Here is a 13,826-nt window from a genome sequence, read left to right on the forward strand (position 1 = left end):
CTTGAACCTGGAGCGGGACTTGAACCTGGAGCTCCTGGTGCAGAGGCAGGGACAGTACCCGCTGTGACACAAGACCTTCATCCACAGTGTACATCATTATCATGCACAGAAATTCCAGGAAATGCTGACAGTGATTTACGCTGTTACTTACCACATCCCATAATTGCCTGGCACTTATAATCTGCTGTGCTGAAAAGTTTATAGCTCTGACCCAACAAAATCAATGGCACTTACAAATTTGTTGAATTAATGCCATTTTGATTGCTGCTAACATTAAGACCATTATTACATGGCACTGTGGACTCAGTATCAGTAACGTTGCCTATATCTGAGGAATAGACTTAAATGTTTAACACTGTCTTGACCTTAAAGGAATCTGTGAGCATAACATACTTACTGACCAGGGCTAAGGAATTTATTGAAATCCTTCAATTAAGTAGCGAACTTTTTGACAGCCAGGCATCTACAAGCTGGTGCACAAGAGTAGTGCCAGGACTGATACAGGAGCCCATCCCAATATTCAAATCACCATCCCTCGATTACGGAAAGCAGGTTGGAAAAGACCTGACCTGTCCTTCAGCAGAATGGCATCTCTGCCTTTGAATGATCTACCATTTTCAATTCCTAAAATTAGATATCCAACTTTAATATCAGACTATCAAAACAAAACAGAGACCAACAAAATACTACCTCCAGCCAAGAGGATGGATAATTATCAGATGCACATGAAAGTCAATCCAACCCACCACAAGGAGATATATGACACACACTTGGTCACATCTTTGCCTTCAGTTTTGCCTCCTCTTCTGTAGAGAGGGATCTGGGATCTAGGCCACATTCAGTATTAGAGCCAGGCATCAGGAATGGGGGAAGTCCACGTCCTATTACTATGTGCCATTGTACGTTAAAGTTCAAGGGTCAGATTTCCAACGAGGCCAAATGGAGGCTGGACCAGAAAAAAATTCCCATCTCTGTTTCTGCCCTCGGCTATTTTCACAGGGCAGGGGAGGGACCGGGCACCTGGACCCTCCCGCTACTACGTAAGAGGCAAGCGACTGTGTTGTGGGCACATTCCGAACCCCGTCCCAAGTAGGTTTTTTTTTTAAGGGCGGCGGCAGGACTTTAGCAGCCGTCGAGTTTGACACCAGCTGCATGGAGGCGCGAATCATGGATTGAAGGTGGGAGGAGTTTAGAAGCTAAGCCAAATGGCTTTGCCTTCATTACAGTTCACCATTAAATGTTATAGCATGAGTTGTATCTGTGTTCAGTAAGATGAGTTATGACAGTGCTGTAATTGGAAGACGTAACTAACTATTAAACAATGGGCAGAATTTCACCCTTGACGGGCGGGCGGGCCCCACTGGCTCAGCGGCGGGTGGGCAGCCAATCACTGCCGCCGAAACGGGCTCCGCCGCCATTTTGAGCGGGCGGGCCAATTAAGGCCCACCCAGCGGGCTGCCCGATGAGAAGCGCTATGTACTTACTGTGCCCGGTGCGGGGGAGGGATTCCCCAACTGTCAGAGAGCAGAGAGTGCTCTATCACGCATGCGCACTAAAGAGCGCACTGTTCCCTAAGTGCTGTCTCAGGGAGAGCACTGAAAGATTTATAAACTTAAAAAATAGAAAAATAAAAAAATTATTAACATGTCCCCGTCATATGACGATGTCACACAAGATGGGACATGTTAACAAATATCACATAAAGTTTATTTAAGATTTTAAAAACAGACATGAAACCTCATCCCGCCGGTGGATGAGGTTTCATGTTTTTTCAGAAGCCCGCCGGGGCTCTTGGTCTGCCCGCCAGCCTTAAGGTTGGATGGGCATGGCCTTTAATTGGCTTAATTATCCTGTCAATGGCCTCAATTGGCTATTGACAGGTCGGCGGGCGGACAGCTGATTTTGCTGCGCCCCCGCCTTCCTGAATATTTAAATGGGGCGCGGTGACATCCTCCCAACATCATCCCACGTCAGCGAGTGGGCCCCACCCCCAGCTTGCCGACAGAAAAATCCTGGCCAAAGTGTCTGCCAGATTGTAACTTCTGCCAACTGACAAGCTGTCAAGTAAAAGATCAACATTGTAAATATGGGAAAGTTTTCAGATTAGTTAAAAAAAAATCATCTAATGGATAAAAAGATAGAGTTCATTTTACACCATTGAAAGGATAGCCTATTACAATAACAAGATGTTAATGTTTCACCTTTTCCCATTGTTTTCATATACTCAGTCCCGACATCTGTCCAGATCATAGTTCTGAAGTCTGTTTGTTTATTCATGGAGTTTTATGGGCTCTTGGCTGCAAGCAAGTGCCCAATCATTTTACATTTGCTTGAACTTGTTTACTCAGTTGGTTGAGAGAGTCTATTTGTTTACTCTGGAAGTCTTATAGGCTTTTCAATGGCTTCCAACTGCTATAATAGGACTTGTGAATTCTGCTTATCAAGTGAGTAATGGGTGATGAGGTGAGGGTGAGGGGGTAAGGGTGAGGGGGCAAGGATGAAGGGGGAAATGGGATTTAAACTGGTCAGATGGTTCAACTGTGTATATAAGAGCCACTGATTGCCTTGGAATAACTGGGCCAAGGCTTTGTAGGAAAGAAGGGAGGCTTTTAGCCTGCCTGCTCTGGATTCGGTCTACTTCCATTTCTGCCTCAGGCTGTCTCCAGGGTTCTTAGGATCTGGACCCCAGAAGATCTTGTCTGCCAGCAGTCTCGTGATAGAGGTTAGATTATAACAGCGGGCTTAGTCCCATCTCCCAATTCACACCCCGACATGAAAATCCAGGCCTCAATAACCAACAACATCACAAGCTATATTTCAGTTCAGAAATTAGTTGTTTGTTGGCTTGTTAATAAGTATCACTGTTTCATTATCTTAATGCTATCCCTATTGTCATTACTTAGAATTTGCAGTCAAGATACGTATGTGATGGTGGAGGGAACAGGGTGCTAGATTATCAATACTGATATAGCTGTTATTCTTTGAAAATAACCTCTGGGCACTGATTTTTGATCTGTCTCTGCAATAGCCAAGAGATGCCGGTTAAACAAACATGATCGCTGCTTGAACTATGATGGCTTTCCACAGTTCTTGCAGAATTTGAAGACTGACCTCAGCCAAGTTTAGAAACAGGACAACCTGTGCTCAACAAACAGTGAAAATGCCCATGGCTGGAATTTTCCATGCCCACTGGCATCGGATATGTTCGGTGGAGTGAGTGGACAATATGCCGCAATTGGCTTCACGAAGGCGTGAAACCAGTTTGCAATCATCCTCTCTCCGCACGCCAACAGCAGGTCACACTTCCCGCTATATGACGTCCAGAACCTCATTGTAATAAATCTGCATATCGTTATTAGACCAGCCCACCGGAATCATCCCTGCCCCCGCTGGATCATCCACCCACATTGGTGGGAGAGCACGCCGACATGTTTCACAACAACACAAAAAAGGCGTGTACTTGGCGGGCTGCACTTTGAGGGGAACCCGGAGGTGAGTACACAGTAACATTGAGCAGTGCTCGCCAAGCCCGCCTGTTGGACTTCAAGCTTGAGGCACGTTGGGGCGGACAAGTTCAAACCTGCGCTTGAGGTGACGTGGGGCAAGGGGTGGAACAACAGCAACCCTGTGGTAGAATGTAGCATTCAAGCATCTGGGGTCGTGGGTAGAGTGGGTGAGGGAAGCGGCCGCACATTAGGGACAACTTATGTAAAGTGATCATTCCTCTGCAAATGAGCCGTGGGCATTTTCGCTGTATGTTGAGCACAGGTTGTTCTGTTTCTAATGTTGGATGAAATCGGCACTGAGTGTTGATGTGGCTGCTGAGTCCTTTGCGGAGAGAGTTTCTAAAGTTTCTCTCAATACTTTTGCCATCTCAAATCATAACACAAACAATATTCTCAACAAATTTACTTTTCTTCAAGAAAAGTCTGTCATTTTTGTTTCAGACATGGGAACACCACCACATGGGATGTTCCCCTCTAAGCCACACACCATCCTGACTTGGAAATACATCACCAAACTTTCATTATCACTGTGTCAAAATCATGGACTTCTTCCCTAACTACACTGTGAGTGTACCTACACTGCACGGATTGCAGTGATTCAAGAAGGCAGCTCACCACCACCTTCTCATGGGCAATTAGTGATGGACAATAAATGCTGGCCTATCCAACGACGCCCACATCCCATAAATGAATTAAAAAACACTAAGCATGTATCCTTTCATTAAATCCCCATCCCTGACTAGCTCAGATTCTCTTACCTTGTAGCATGGCAGATGTAGTGTAGTAGTTAAATGGTACATTCTTCACCAAGTGCTCATCAGGGTCCAGCGATCCAAGTTTCTCACCCACCAGCACAGATTTACCTGTCCCAGCATTCCCCACAAGCATGACAGGCTTGCGTCTATCCAGCAGCCTTTCCATGAAGTAAGAGATGCGAATGGTTTCTACGGTATGCACCAAGCATGCCTAAAAGTAAATCACACCACCGTCAGCAAGCAGCACACCACAGTCTTTCAGCATTTCTCTGAAACGTAAGGTAGACTTGCTACAGTGTGCCGACAGAATGAAATTTACCACTTCCAACATGATCACAGAATATATCAGTGGAACAGATCTATCCAGTGCATATAAGAGATTGAGCTGCTCTTAGCTGTTGCCAATTTACATCAAGACACCAGCAGATCTCATTCTCAAACACATGGTTGGGAACTGCCAAGTAACTTTAAAAAGGTAGACACCGGTTAAGAAGCCAAGTTTCTGGCACCCATATGACATCAGAAATCAGATGAACAAAGCTCAAGTTGGTTGTGTGCAACTGACAGAAAAAATCAGAGAGCTGGAGCTGTCAATCAAACAATGTTTTCTCTGGGGCTCAGATGTTTCAGTATCCTCATGGATTGCTGGGCTGTCAGTCAAGAATGCATAATGAGGTGTGGCTGTGAGCCCAGAGATCCATTAGACTGTTAACACAGCTGAGGCCCAAGTAAAACATTGTTTGATTGACAGCTCTGGCTCTCTGGTCTGTTCTGTCAATTGCACAATGTTTATTTAAACAAGATAAAGAGGTTTCAAATGGTTGCAGTTTCTGCTATTGATATTTTAAAAGGTCTGGGTTATTGACATTTTTACTGGCCTGTAATAAAGGAGTTTTCTTTTCAAAGTGGAAAGTAATCGATGAATGACTTTTTTAAAGCTGTTTTTTAACACGTGCTATTGTCATTATAGGGTTCATTGGTTCTGTGCAGTGTATAGTGGGTGAATGGGCACAGAACTGCCATAGTTTGACATGGGGGCATGAAGAAGCCTTTCTGAACTTACCTTTCAAAATGTTCCCTCACGCAGACTAGGGTTCACGACACCTCTGAGGTGCAGTGAACCACGACTCTTTCAAAAGCTGGCCCGACTCCATGAAAATTGATGAGGAGCAATAGATACCTATCCCCGCAATGGAGCTGGCCAGTGGGTTCACAACTGCCATTTTCACCCCTCCAAGGAATCACCCTGACTTCATGAAAATCCAGCTCTATATGTTTTAATTAAGTCGGCTCTCGTTCTTCTAAACTCCAAGAAATACAAGCCTTGTCTACTCAATATCTTCTCATAGGATAATCCACTTCGCCTAAGAATTAGTCCAGTTAACTTTTATTGCACTCCGTCTAAGGAAAATATATCATCTTTAGGTATGGATACCAAAACTTCTAGGTTGATCTCGCCAAGGCCTTATAGGATTGTAGTTAAACTTCTTTACCCTTATATTCCAATCCCTTTATAATAAAGACTAATATATAATTTGCTCCCCTAATTGCTGGCTGTATGTTAACTTTCTGTGATTTATGTACAAGGACATCCTGTGCCTCCGAATGCAAACACCTCTCACTGTCTCGCCATTTAAAAGATAGTCTACTTTTCTATTTTTCCTATCAAAGTGGATAACGTCACACTTCACATTATATTGCATCTGCTGTGTACTTGCTCACTCAATTAATTCATCTATATCCTTTTTCAGCCTCTTTGCATCCATGTACTTCAATGCTCTGACACTTTCTTTTCTCCCCAGGAATCAATGTTGCTCATGCAAGACTCTTTTTAATGTATTTTCTGCAATTCTCGCCCTCTCTGTACCACATTGTGTATTATGGTCAATTTAGCAATCGAACACACTATCCCCAGACTTTCAGTGCTGCTAAAAGATGAAGTGTTCAATTTTCCCATTTGCTGGGGGGGAACATGGATCCCATTTTGCAACTGTCCAGCAGCGAGACGAAGACAATAAATGCACAAAAAAGGAAATTACCAGCACAACCAACAGTTTGTCTCATTTTTTTGTCGTTTGTGTGTGGCTATTAATTTAAATGTGTGGGTCCTTTAAAATTTTTGTGTGGCCACTCCTCTCTGCACTAAGCTAATGGAGCCAACTTATGCTTGGTCTGTGCGGGAACTTCCAGAGTTGCTGTGCCCATATCACAGTACAGCACAGCACATTAGAACTCTAATGCAATGCACCATCCTGGCACCTAACATCTGGTTCTAATTCACAAAAGTCCACATTAACAAATGTGTCAGGATAGACAGGAAAATAAACTTCAAATTACAAATTAGCATAGAAGTGAGATATTGATGCAAACACTTTTAAAATTCAGAAGTAATACACCTGAAACTAGCTACATACCTGGAGAGGCATGTCAGGATCAAGGTCAAATTTTGGAATAAGCTTGGACCAGGGCTCAAATTTCTTTGTCTCCGAGTCGATGTAATAGTCAAAAACTGTACCTTGCGATGGGAATTTGATGGTCTTAAACTCTGATGTCCACCACTTACTGAACTCCACTCTGTAGTCAACAAGCTGGCAGGAAACAGGAACAGAAATTAGTGCGGTTTTTCCCGTCCAAGAATGGGATCCCTAGGCTTAGAATATAGGAAAGTAGGAACAGGAATAGGCCATTCATCCCCTCCAGCCTGTTCCACCATTCTATCATATCATGGCTTTCTGGACCGCAACTTCATTTAGCCCTCATACCCCTCACTAACTCAAATCTATCAATCTCAACTGTGGAAAATTTATGCTAACCCAGTACCCACAGTATTTTGGGGGTACACGTTTCCAGATTTCACTCCCGAATGGCTCAGCTCTAATATTAATATTGTGCCCCTTTGCTTTGGATTCGCTCACCAGAGAAAATTGTCTTTCCGTATCTACCGGGTAACCTCTTGAGTGTCAGGACACAATGGGGAACAACATCATCCAACAGTGGGCACAGTATGACAACAGGACAGGTAGTGAGAGTACATACACACTTGCATGGTTGAAACAGGTGTGAGATGGAGGATGGGAGTAGAGGGTGCAGGCAGACTGCAGAAGGATTGTGCTAGTGTGGTATGTCGCACATCTGCATCATGTGTGAAGTGCATGTTGGATACAGGTTACAGATAACATGTACAGGTTTGTCTAGAAGGTGTTTACTGTATTAAATTAATGTTTCCAGTTATACAGTCATTATAGCACAGAGAGTGCATGCCTGCTCTCTGCTGAGCAATCCAGTCAGCCCCATTCCCCCCGCTCTATCCTCAGAGTCCTGCAAGTTTATTTCCCTCAAGTGCCCATCCAATTTCCTTTTGAAATCATTGATTGCTTCCATTTCCACCACACTCGTAGGCAGCAAGTTCCAGGTCATTACCACTCACAGTGTGAAAAGTTCTTTTCCGCATTCCCCTGCAACTCTTGCCCGAATCCTTTAATCTGTGCCCGCTAGTCATTGCATGAGTACAATCAGCTAATGGGAACAGATTTTCTTTGTCTATCTTATCCGAACCTGTCATAACCTCGCCACACAATCTCCTAAGCTCCAAAGAGAACAACCCCAGCCTCCCCCATGCTAACACTGTAGTTAAAGTCCCCCATCGCTGGACCCATTCTGGGAAACCTCCTCTGTACCCTCTCAAGGCCCACACATTCTTCCAAAAGTGTGGTAACCAAAACTAGACACAATACTCTAGTTTTGGCCTAACCAGAGCTTTACAAAGATTCAGTATAACTTCTCTGCTTTTGTACTTAATACCTCTATTCATGAAGCCCAAGATCCCATATGCTTTGCTAATTACTCTCTCAATATGTCCTGCTGCCTTTGAAGATCTATGCACATGCTGCCCCAGGTCCCTCTGTTGCTGCACACTCATTAGAACTGTGCCATTTAGGCTATATTGCCTCTCCCTATCCCTTCTGCCAAAATGCATTACCTCAAACTTCTCTGTATTAAATTCCATCTGTCGCTTCTAAAATAAAAAAAAGTGTTCAGATATAAACTGCAGTAGAAAACCAACGTGTGATGCCAAATTTAATAAAGAAAACAGTTTCTCCTCAGCAAACAGAACAGCAGAAAAATGATTCCACCTACACTGGGCTATGGAGAAGCAGGACGTCAATTTTCTGCCAGTGATTAGTGAGTTATTAATCCCAGCAGTAATATCAGCAAGAAACACTTCATCCCCAAGAAGCAAGAAAAATGAACAAATGTAGAAACTATTCCAAGTTGCTTCAACACTCGGTGACAGGGAAGAACTTGAGTACTTCATGCATCCCCTAGCCTTCCGGACAAAGAGATAACTTGCACGGAGAGGTGGCAGGTGCCTTGGTCATACTCCCCACTAAGGTTGAGGCAGTGATATAGGGGTCAATTGACTCGAAACGTTAACTCCGTTTCTCTCTCCACAAATGCTGCCAGATGTGCTGAGTTTTTCCAGCACTTTCTGTCTTTATTTCAGATCTCCAGCAACTGCAGTATTTTGCTTCTACATTAAGGTTGAGACATTTTTTTTATTACATCATTCATGGGGTGTTAGCACTGCTGGAAAGGCTAGTGTTTGTTGCCCATCCCTAATTGTCTTGGCGAAGATGAGCCTTGGCCACTCAATATACTATAGTTTTCCTTCCAAAATTTAAAATCAGCCAATGCTTCGGTAATATGATCCTGAGGGGTCTTGATAGGGTGGATATGGAGAGGGTGTTTCCTCTTGTGGGAGAATCTAGAACTAGGGGCCACTGTTTAAAAGTGAGGGGTCACCCACTTAAAACAAAGATGAGGAGAATTTTTTTTCTCTTAGAGGGTCGTGAGTCTTTGGAACTCTCTCCCTCAAAAGGCAGTGAAAGCAGAATCTTTGAACATTTTTAAGGCAAAGGTACAGAGATTCTTGATAGGCAAGGGGATGAAAGGTTATAGTGGGTAAGTGGGAATATGGAGTTGAGGTTACAATCAGATCAGCCATGATCTTGTTAAAAGGTGGAGTTGACTCAAGGGGCTGAGTGGCCTACTCCTGTTCCTAATTTGTATGTTTGCATGTAATAACATGAAGGTGACAGCAGCAGCAGAAATGTTGAGAATGATAGAAACTGAATTCAAGCAACATTCAATTTATGATCATTAACAACTGCCAGTGCTGATAATCTGAAGTAAAAACCAAACCAAAACTTTGCTTCAGTCTTCCAGTTCTAATTAAGGATTTATACCCAAAGCATTAACCTGTCACTTTCTTTTACAGATGCTAAGGATATGTATATTCCTATTATTCCCTGTTTATTTCAGATCTCTGATCTTTTTCTCATCTCAGAGGTAAAGCTTTATTTATTTAAGTATTTTCTGCCTTTTATTGTGTGCTTTATACTTCTATCACTCGACATTAGGTTACATAAAGGTTTAGTGGCGATCATTTTACCAATACTCAATGAGCATCTGGCATCTATTCACAACTAGGTAGATAGTAATCCCTTTGTTTTAAATTTGTCCCCTTTGTTACTGAACGGTACTAGTGCAGTTATCTCCTCAGCATTCAACAAAAGACAACTTGAAATATTAGGGGTAGAAATTGGTCCCCATTGCATCTATTTTAAAAGGGATGAAAAAGCACCAATTTTCAGGGATCAACACCCTGTATTCCGAAGGTGCGTAAAAAAAATCCAGTCAAATGTGAATCAGACTATTTGAGTCATCAGTGTGTTTTTCTGTCAATCACCTCGGGCATCCATTTCGGTACCCTTGAGCCTCCAAATCAATAGACATATGAGGCTGCCTGTTAACTCAGTTTTTTGTTCACCAGGGTATCACACAAGTTCAATAAGACAGGATACCTTAATTTCTCTCTTAATGAGCCATTTCTGGGACTGAATCGTGATTGCTTGTCTTCTACCCCTTGTCAGGGGGCTAAGACCTCACTCTATATTTTGATAAAATATGCATCAACCTGGCTAATCTATAAAATTATATTTTCTTAAAATTATTTTTTCTTCCTCGATGGATGTTTTTGCGAGTGAAAGCAGTTTCCAGTGGTGCTCCACAGGGCTCAGTGTTGGGGCCCTTGCTTTTTATCATATACATTAATGATTTGGACTTAAGTGTGGGAGGCATGGTTGGGAAATTTGCAGATGACACAAAAGGGAAGGTCGTGTCTCACTAACTTGATCGAGTTTTTCGAGTAAGTGACAAAGATGATCGACAATGGAAGGGCAGTGGATGTTATATACATGGATTTCAGTAAGGCCTTTGACAAGGTCCCTCATGGCAGACTGGTACAGAAGCTAAGGTCGCACAGGATCACAGGTGAGCTGACAAGATGGATACAGAATTGGCTTGGTCATAGAAGACAGAGGGTAGCAGTGGAAGGGTGCTTTTCTGAATGGAGAGCTGTGACTAGTGGAGTTCCACAGGGATCAGTGCTGGGGCCTTTGCTGTTTGTAGTATACATAAATGATTTGGAGGAAAATGTAACTGGGCTAATTAGTAAGTTTGCAGACGACACTAAGGCTGGAGGAATTGCAGATAGTGAAGAGGATTGTCAAAGGATACAACAGGATATAGATCGGTTGGAGACTTGGACGGAGAAATGGCAGATGGAGTTTAATCTGGACAAATGTGAGGTAATGCATTTTGGAAGGTCTAACACAGGCAGGGATTATACAGTAAATGGCAGAACCCTTAAGTGTATTGATGGGCAGAGGGATCTGGGTGTACAGGTCCACAGGTCACTGAAAGTGGCAACGCAGGAGGACAAGGTAGTCAGGAAGGCATATGGCATGCTTGCCTTCATTGGCAGGGGTATTGAGTATAAAAGCTGGGAAGTCATGCTGCAGCTGTATAGAACCTTGGTTAGGCCACACTTGGAATATTGCGTGCAATTCTGGTTGCCACATTACCAAAAGGATATGGAGGCATTGGAGAGGGTGCAGAGGAGGTTTACCAGGATGCTGCCTGGTCTGGAGGTTATTAGCTATGAGGAGAGGTTGAAGAAACTCGGATTGTTCTCACTAGAGCAACAAAGATTGAGGGGTGACTTGATAGAAGTTTACAAAATTATGAGTGGTATGGACAGAATAGATAGTCAGAAGCTTTTTCCCAGGGTGGAAGAGTCAATTACTAGGGGACATAGATTTAAGATGAGAGGAGAAAACTATAAAGGAGATGTGCGGGGCAAGTTTTTTATGCAGAGGGTAGTGAGTGTCAGGAATTCGCTGCCAGAGGAGGTGGTGGAAGCAGGTACGATAGTGGTGTTTAAGAGGCAGCTGGACAAATACATGAATAGGATGGGAATAGAGGGATACGGACCCCGGAAGTGCAAAATGTTTTAGTTGACGGGCAATATGATCGGCGCAAACTTGGAGGGCCGAAGGGCCTGTTCCTGTGCTGTACTTTTCTTTGCTCTTTGTTCTTGTCATCAATGGCTCTCTAGATTGTTTAGCTTGATAAACGTTACAAGCACCACACTGGCCAATGTGGTCTTTAATTTCATTGCTCATGTTTGGCTGCTGGAGTATTTCTCAGACTCAATTCAGTTCCTTGACGGCTTACATGGCTGTGCTTCAGCATCTCTCCTCTCATCTCCTCAGGGCTGATGACTCTATCTCCTTTGTTCAATATGCAAGACGCTGTTAACTCATCTCAGTATTCCCAATATGCTCTTGTGACCACAGGTGTGTTCTTGGTGCACTCGGTCCATCCTTCCATCACTACCACTTGTAGCACTGGGAGAGTTGCACTGGGTAATTCGCTTGATTTGAGCAAAGCACTTGTCTGTCAGATTCAATGTCTCTGCTGTGTTGATGAATTCCAGATCATGTTGAGCTGCTACTTCATGTTGATGCTCTTTCGGCACATTTCACATTCCCAGGCCAAGCTTTAGACTTGCTGCAGCTGAGGTGAGTGGCTGCTGTGTCCCATCCATGATCTGGAACTCGAAATCTTCCTTCTTGCCGTTTTATTGGGCTCTCAGGCTAATTTGTTCCCTCGGTATGAATATCGTGCCATCATGTAGCCTCAACCTCATTTTCAAGTCCTTCAGTTTTGAATTGCCATGTTGAGCTACTTCATACAGGTCTGTGAAGGTCATTATGTCATATGGCGCACCAGTGTCTATCTAACACAACTTGTTCACTTGATATTCTCCTTCAGCAGTCACCATTGTAACAGTCACAAACCATTTCTCATCTATAGACTTGAAAGAACCAATCTTGTATTGTTTATAGTTCTTCTGCTGATATCTCTCCAGTGGTCATCTGTATAGGCTTGTTTTTCTTCTTTCTAGCCAAACAGTTGTGTGTGAAATGATTCTGCTTCTTGCAGTTAAAACACTGCTTTCCCCACGCTGGGCAATCCTCCTTTTCCTTTGTGTGATGTCCTCCACAGTACTTGCATCCTGCTCCTTGTCTGCGATTGTTCTACTCTTTCAGCCTGGAATGTCATTCAGCATAATGTATCTCTTGGTCTGCTCTGCAATGCATGTGCTCTAACTGATGTTTTACACCTCCACGTTTCTACATACAGCTATCACTTTCCTGAGCATATGTTTCTCCTCTTTCAGTAGACTTTCTCTCACTGAGGGGTCTTGAATGCCTAAGATTATTTTATTTTTAATCAGAGCATCTTTTAGCTGTCCAAATTCACATGGTTCTGCAAGCTGTGTTAATGCAGAGATTTTCTAATACTGCAAATCTTGACATTTGCTGAGAAAGAGGTTGATACTTTCAATTTTCCAAATCATTTTCACATTGTGTACATTTTTTGCAAATGTGCTGCTTTACCTCACCTGTTAGCACCTATTGTTTTACTCTGACAGCTATCAAAACATGGCAAAGTGAGCTATACTCATTGAAACAACATTTTCTCCACAGAAGCTCCATTTCGTACTTGTAATGCTACACACCTTGTGCTGGAGTGAAAACAAGTTGCCGATGCTTCACCTTGTATATGTACTTCCCCTTCTGCATGTACTCTGCTAAATGTCTACCACACGCCTAGTATTTTGTTTTCTTCTCACAGTATCACAGAATATGCTTTGGTTCTCTGATCAAAATTATTTGTTCTGATTACAAGAAGATATTTGTTATCTTGCTTCGAAAATTAACAACAAAACTTTTCTTGACTATAGCAAGTGACCCAGGCCTTGCCACTGTATAAGACAATCTCCGATTGTTCAAGGAAATGACGACGGATTATTGTCTGAGAGGGGGAAGAGAGAGTGGGGGGGGGGGGGGGGGGCCGAAGAGGATTACTGTTAGTATATATGCATTTGGTGAGAAGCAGAGTTCTGACAGGCTCTGTTAGTTAAAGTATAGTCAATCAGATGGGACAAAGCATGTTACAGAGAAATTTCGAAGAATCAGGGAGTGAGCAGATTTGTCTGTTACTGAGGATCACCTTCCTGAAAATTATTTTGGAGTTGGGCATTTTTGATTGAACAGAACATTGTAGAAGACACAATGCATGTGTTCAACAAGGTTTGATATGAACATTGGTGATGGGATTATGCTACACCTTGGGCCCTGGATATTGAAGACTC

At 43.1% G+C, this 13,826-nt stretch overlaps 1 protein-coding gene across 2 annotated transcripts in view; it reads right to left on the bottom strand.

Moving 5' to 3' along the window:
• The window catches only part of LOC121293614 (dynein heavy chain 9, axonemal-like), a 530,687-nt gene that overhangs the window by 340,475 nt on the left and 176,386 nt on the right, over window positions 1-13,826 (bottom strand). For both annotated transcript variants that reach the window (XM_041216734.1, XM_041216733.1), the window contains exons 37-38: window positions 6,676-6,849; window positions 4,265-4,472 (exon numbers count right to left, since the gene is read on the bottom strand). In XM_041216734.1, coding sequence (XP_041072668.1) covers window positions 4,265-4,472; window positions 6,676-6,849 — 382 coding nt within the window. The remainder of the gene's footprint in view (window positions 1-4,264; window positions 4,473-6,675; window positions 6,850-13,826) is intronic.

Source organism: Carcharodon carcharias, chromosome 22 (assembly GCF_017639515.1).
Source record: "Carcharodon carcharias isolate sCarCar2 chromosome 22, sCarCar2.pri, whole genome shotgun sequence".
In the NCBI taxonomy this organism is placed as follows: domain Eukaryota; kingdom Metazoa; phylum Chordata; class Chondrichthyes; order Lamniformes; family Lamnidae; genus Carcharodon; species Carcharodon carcharias.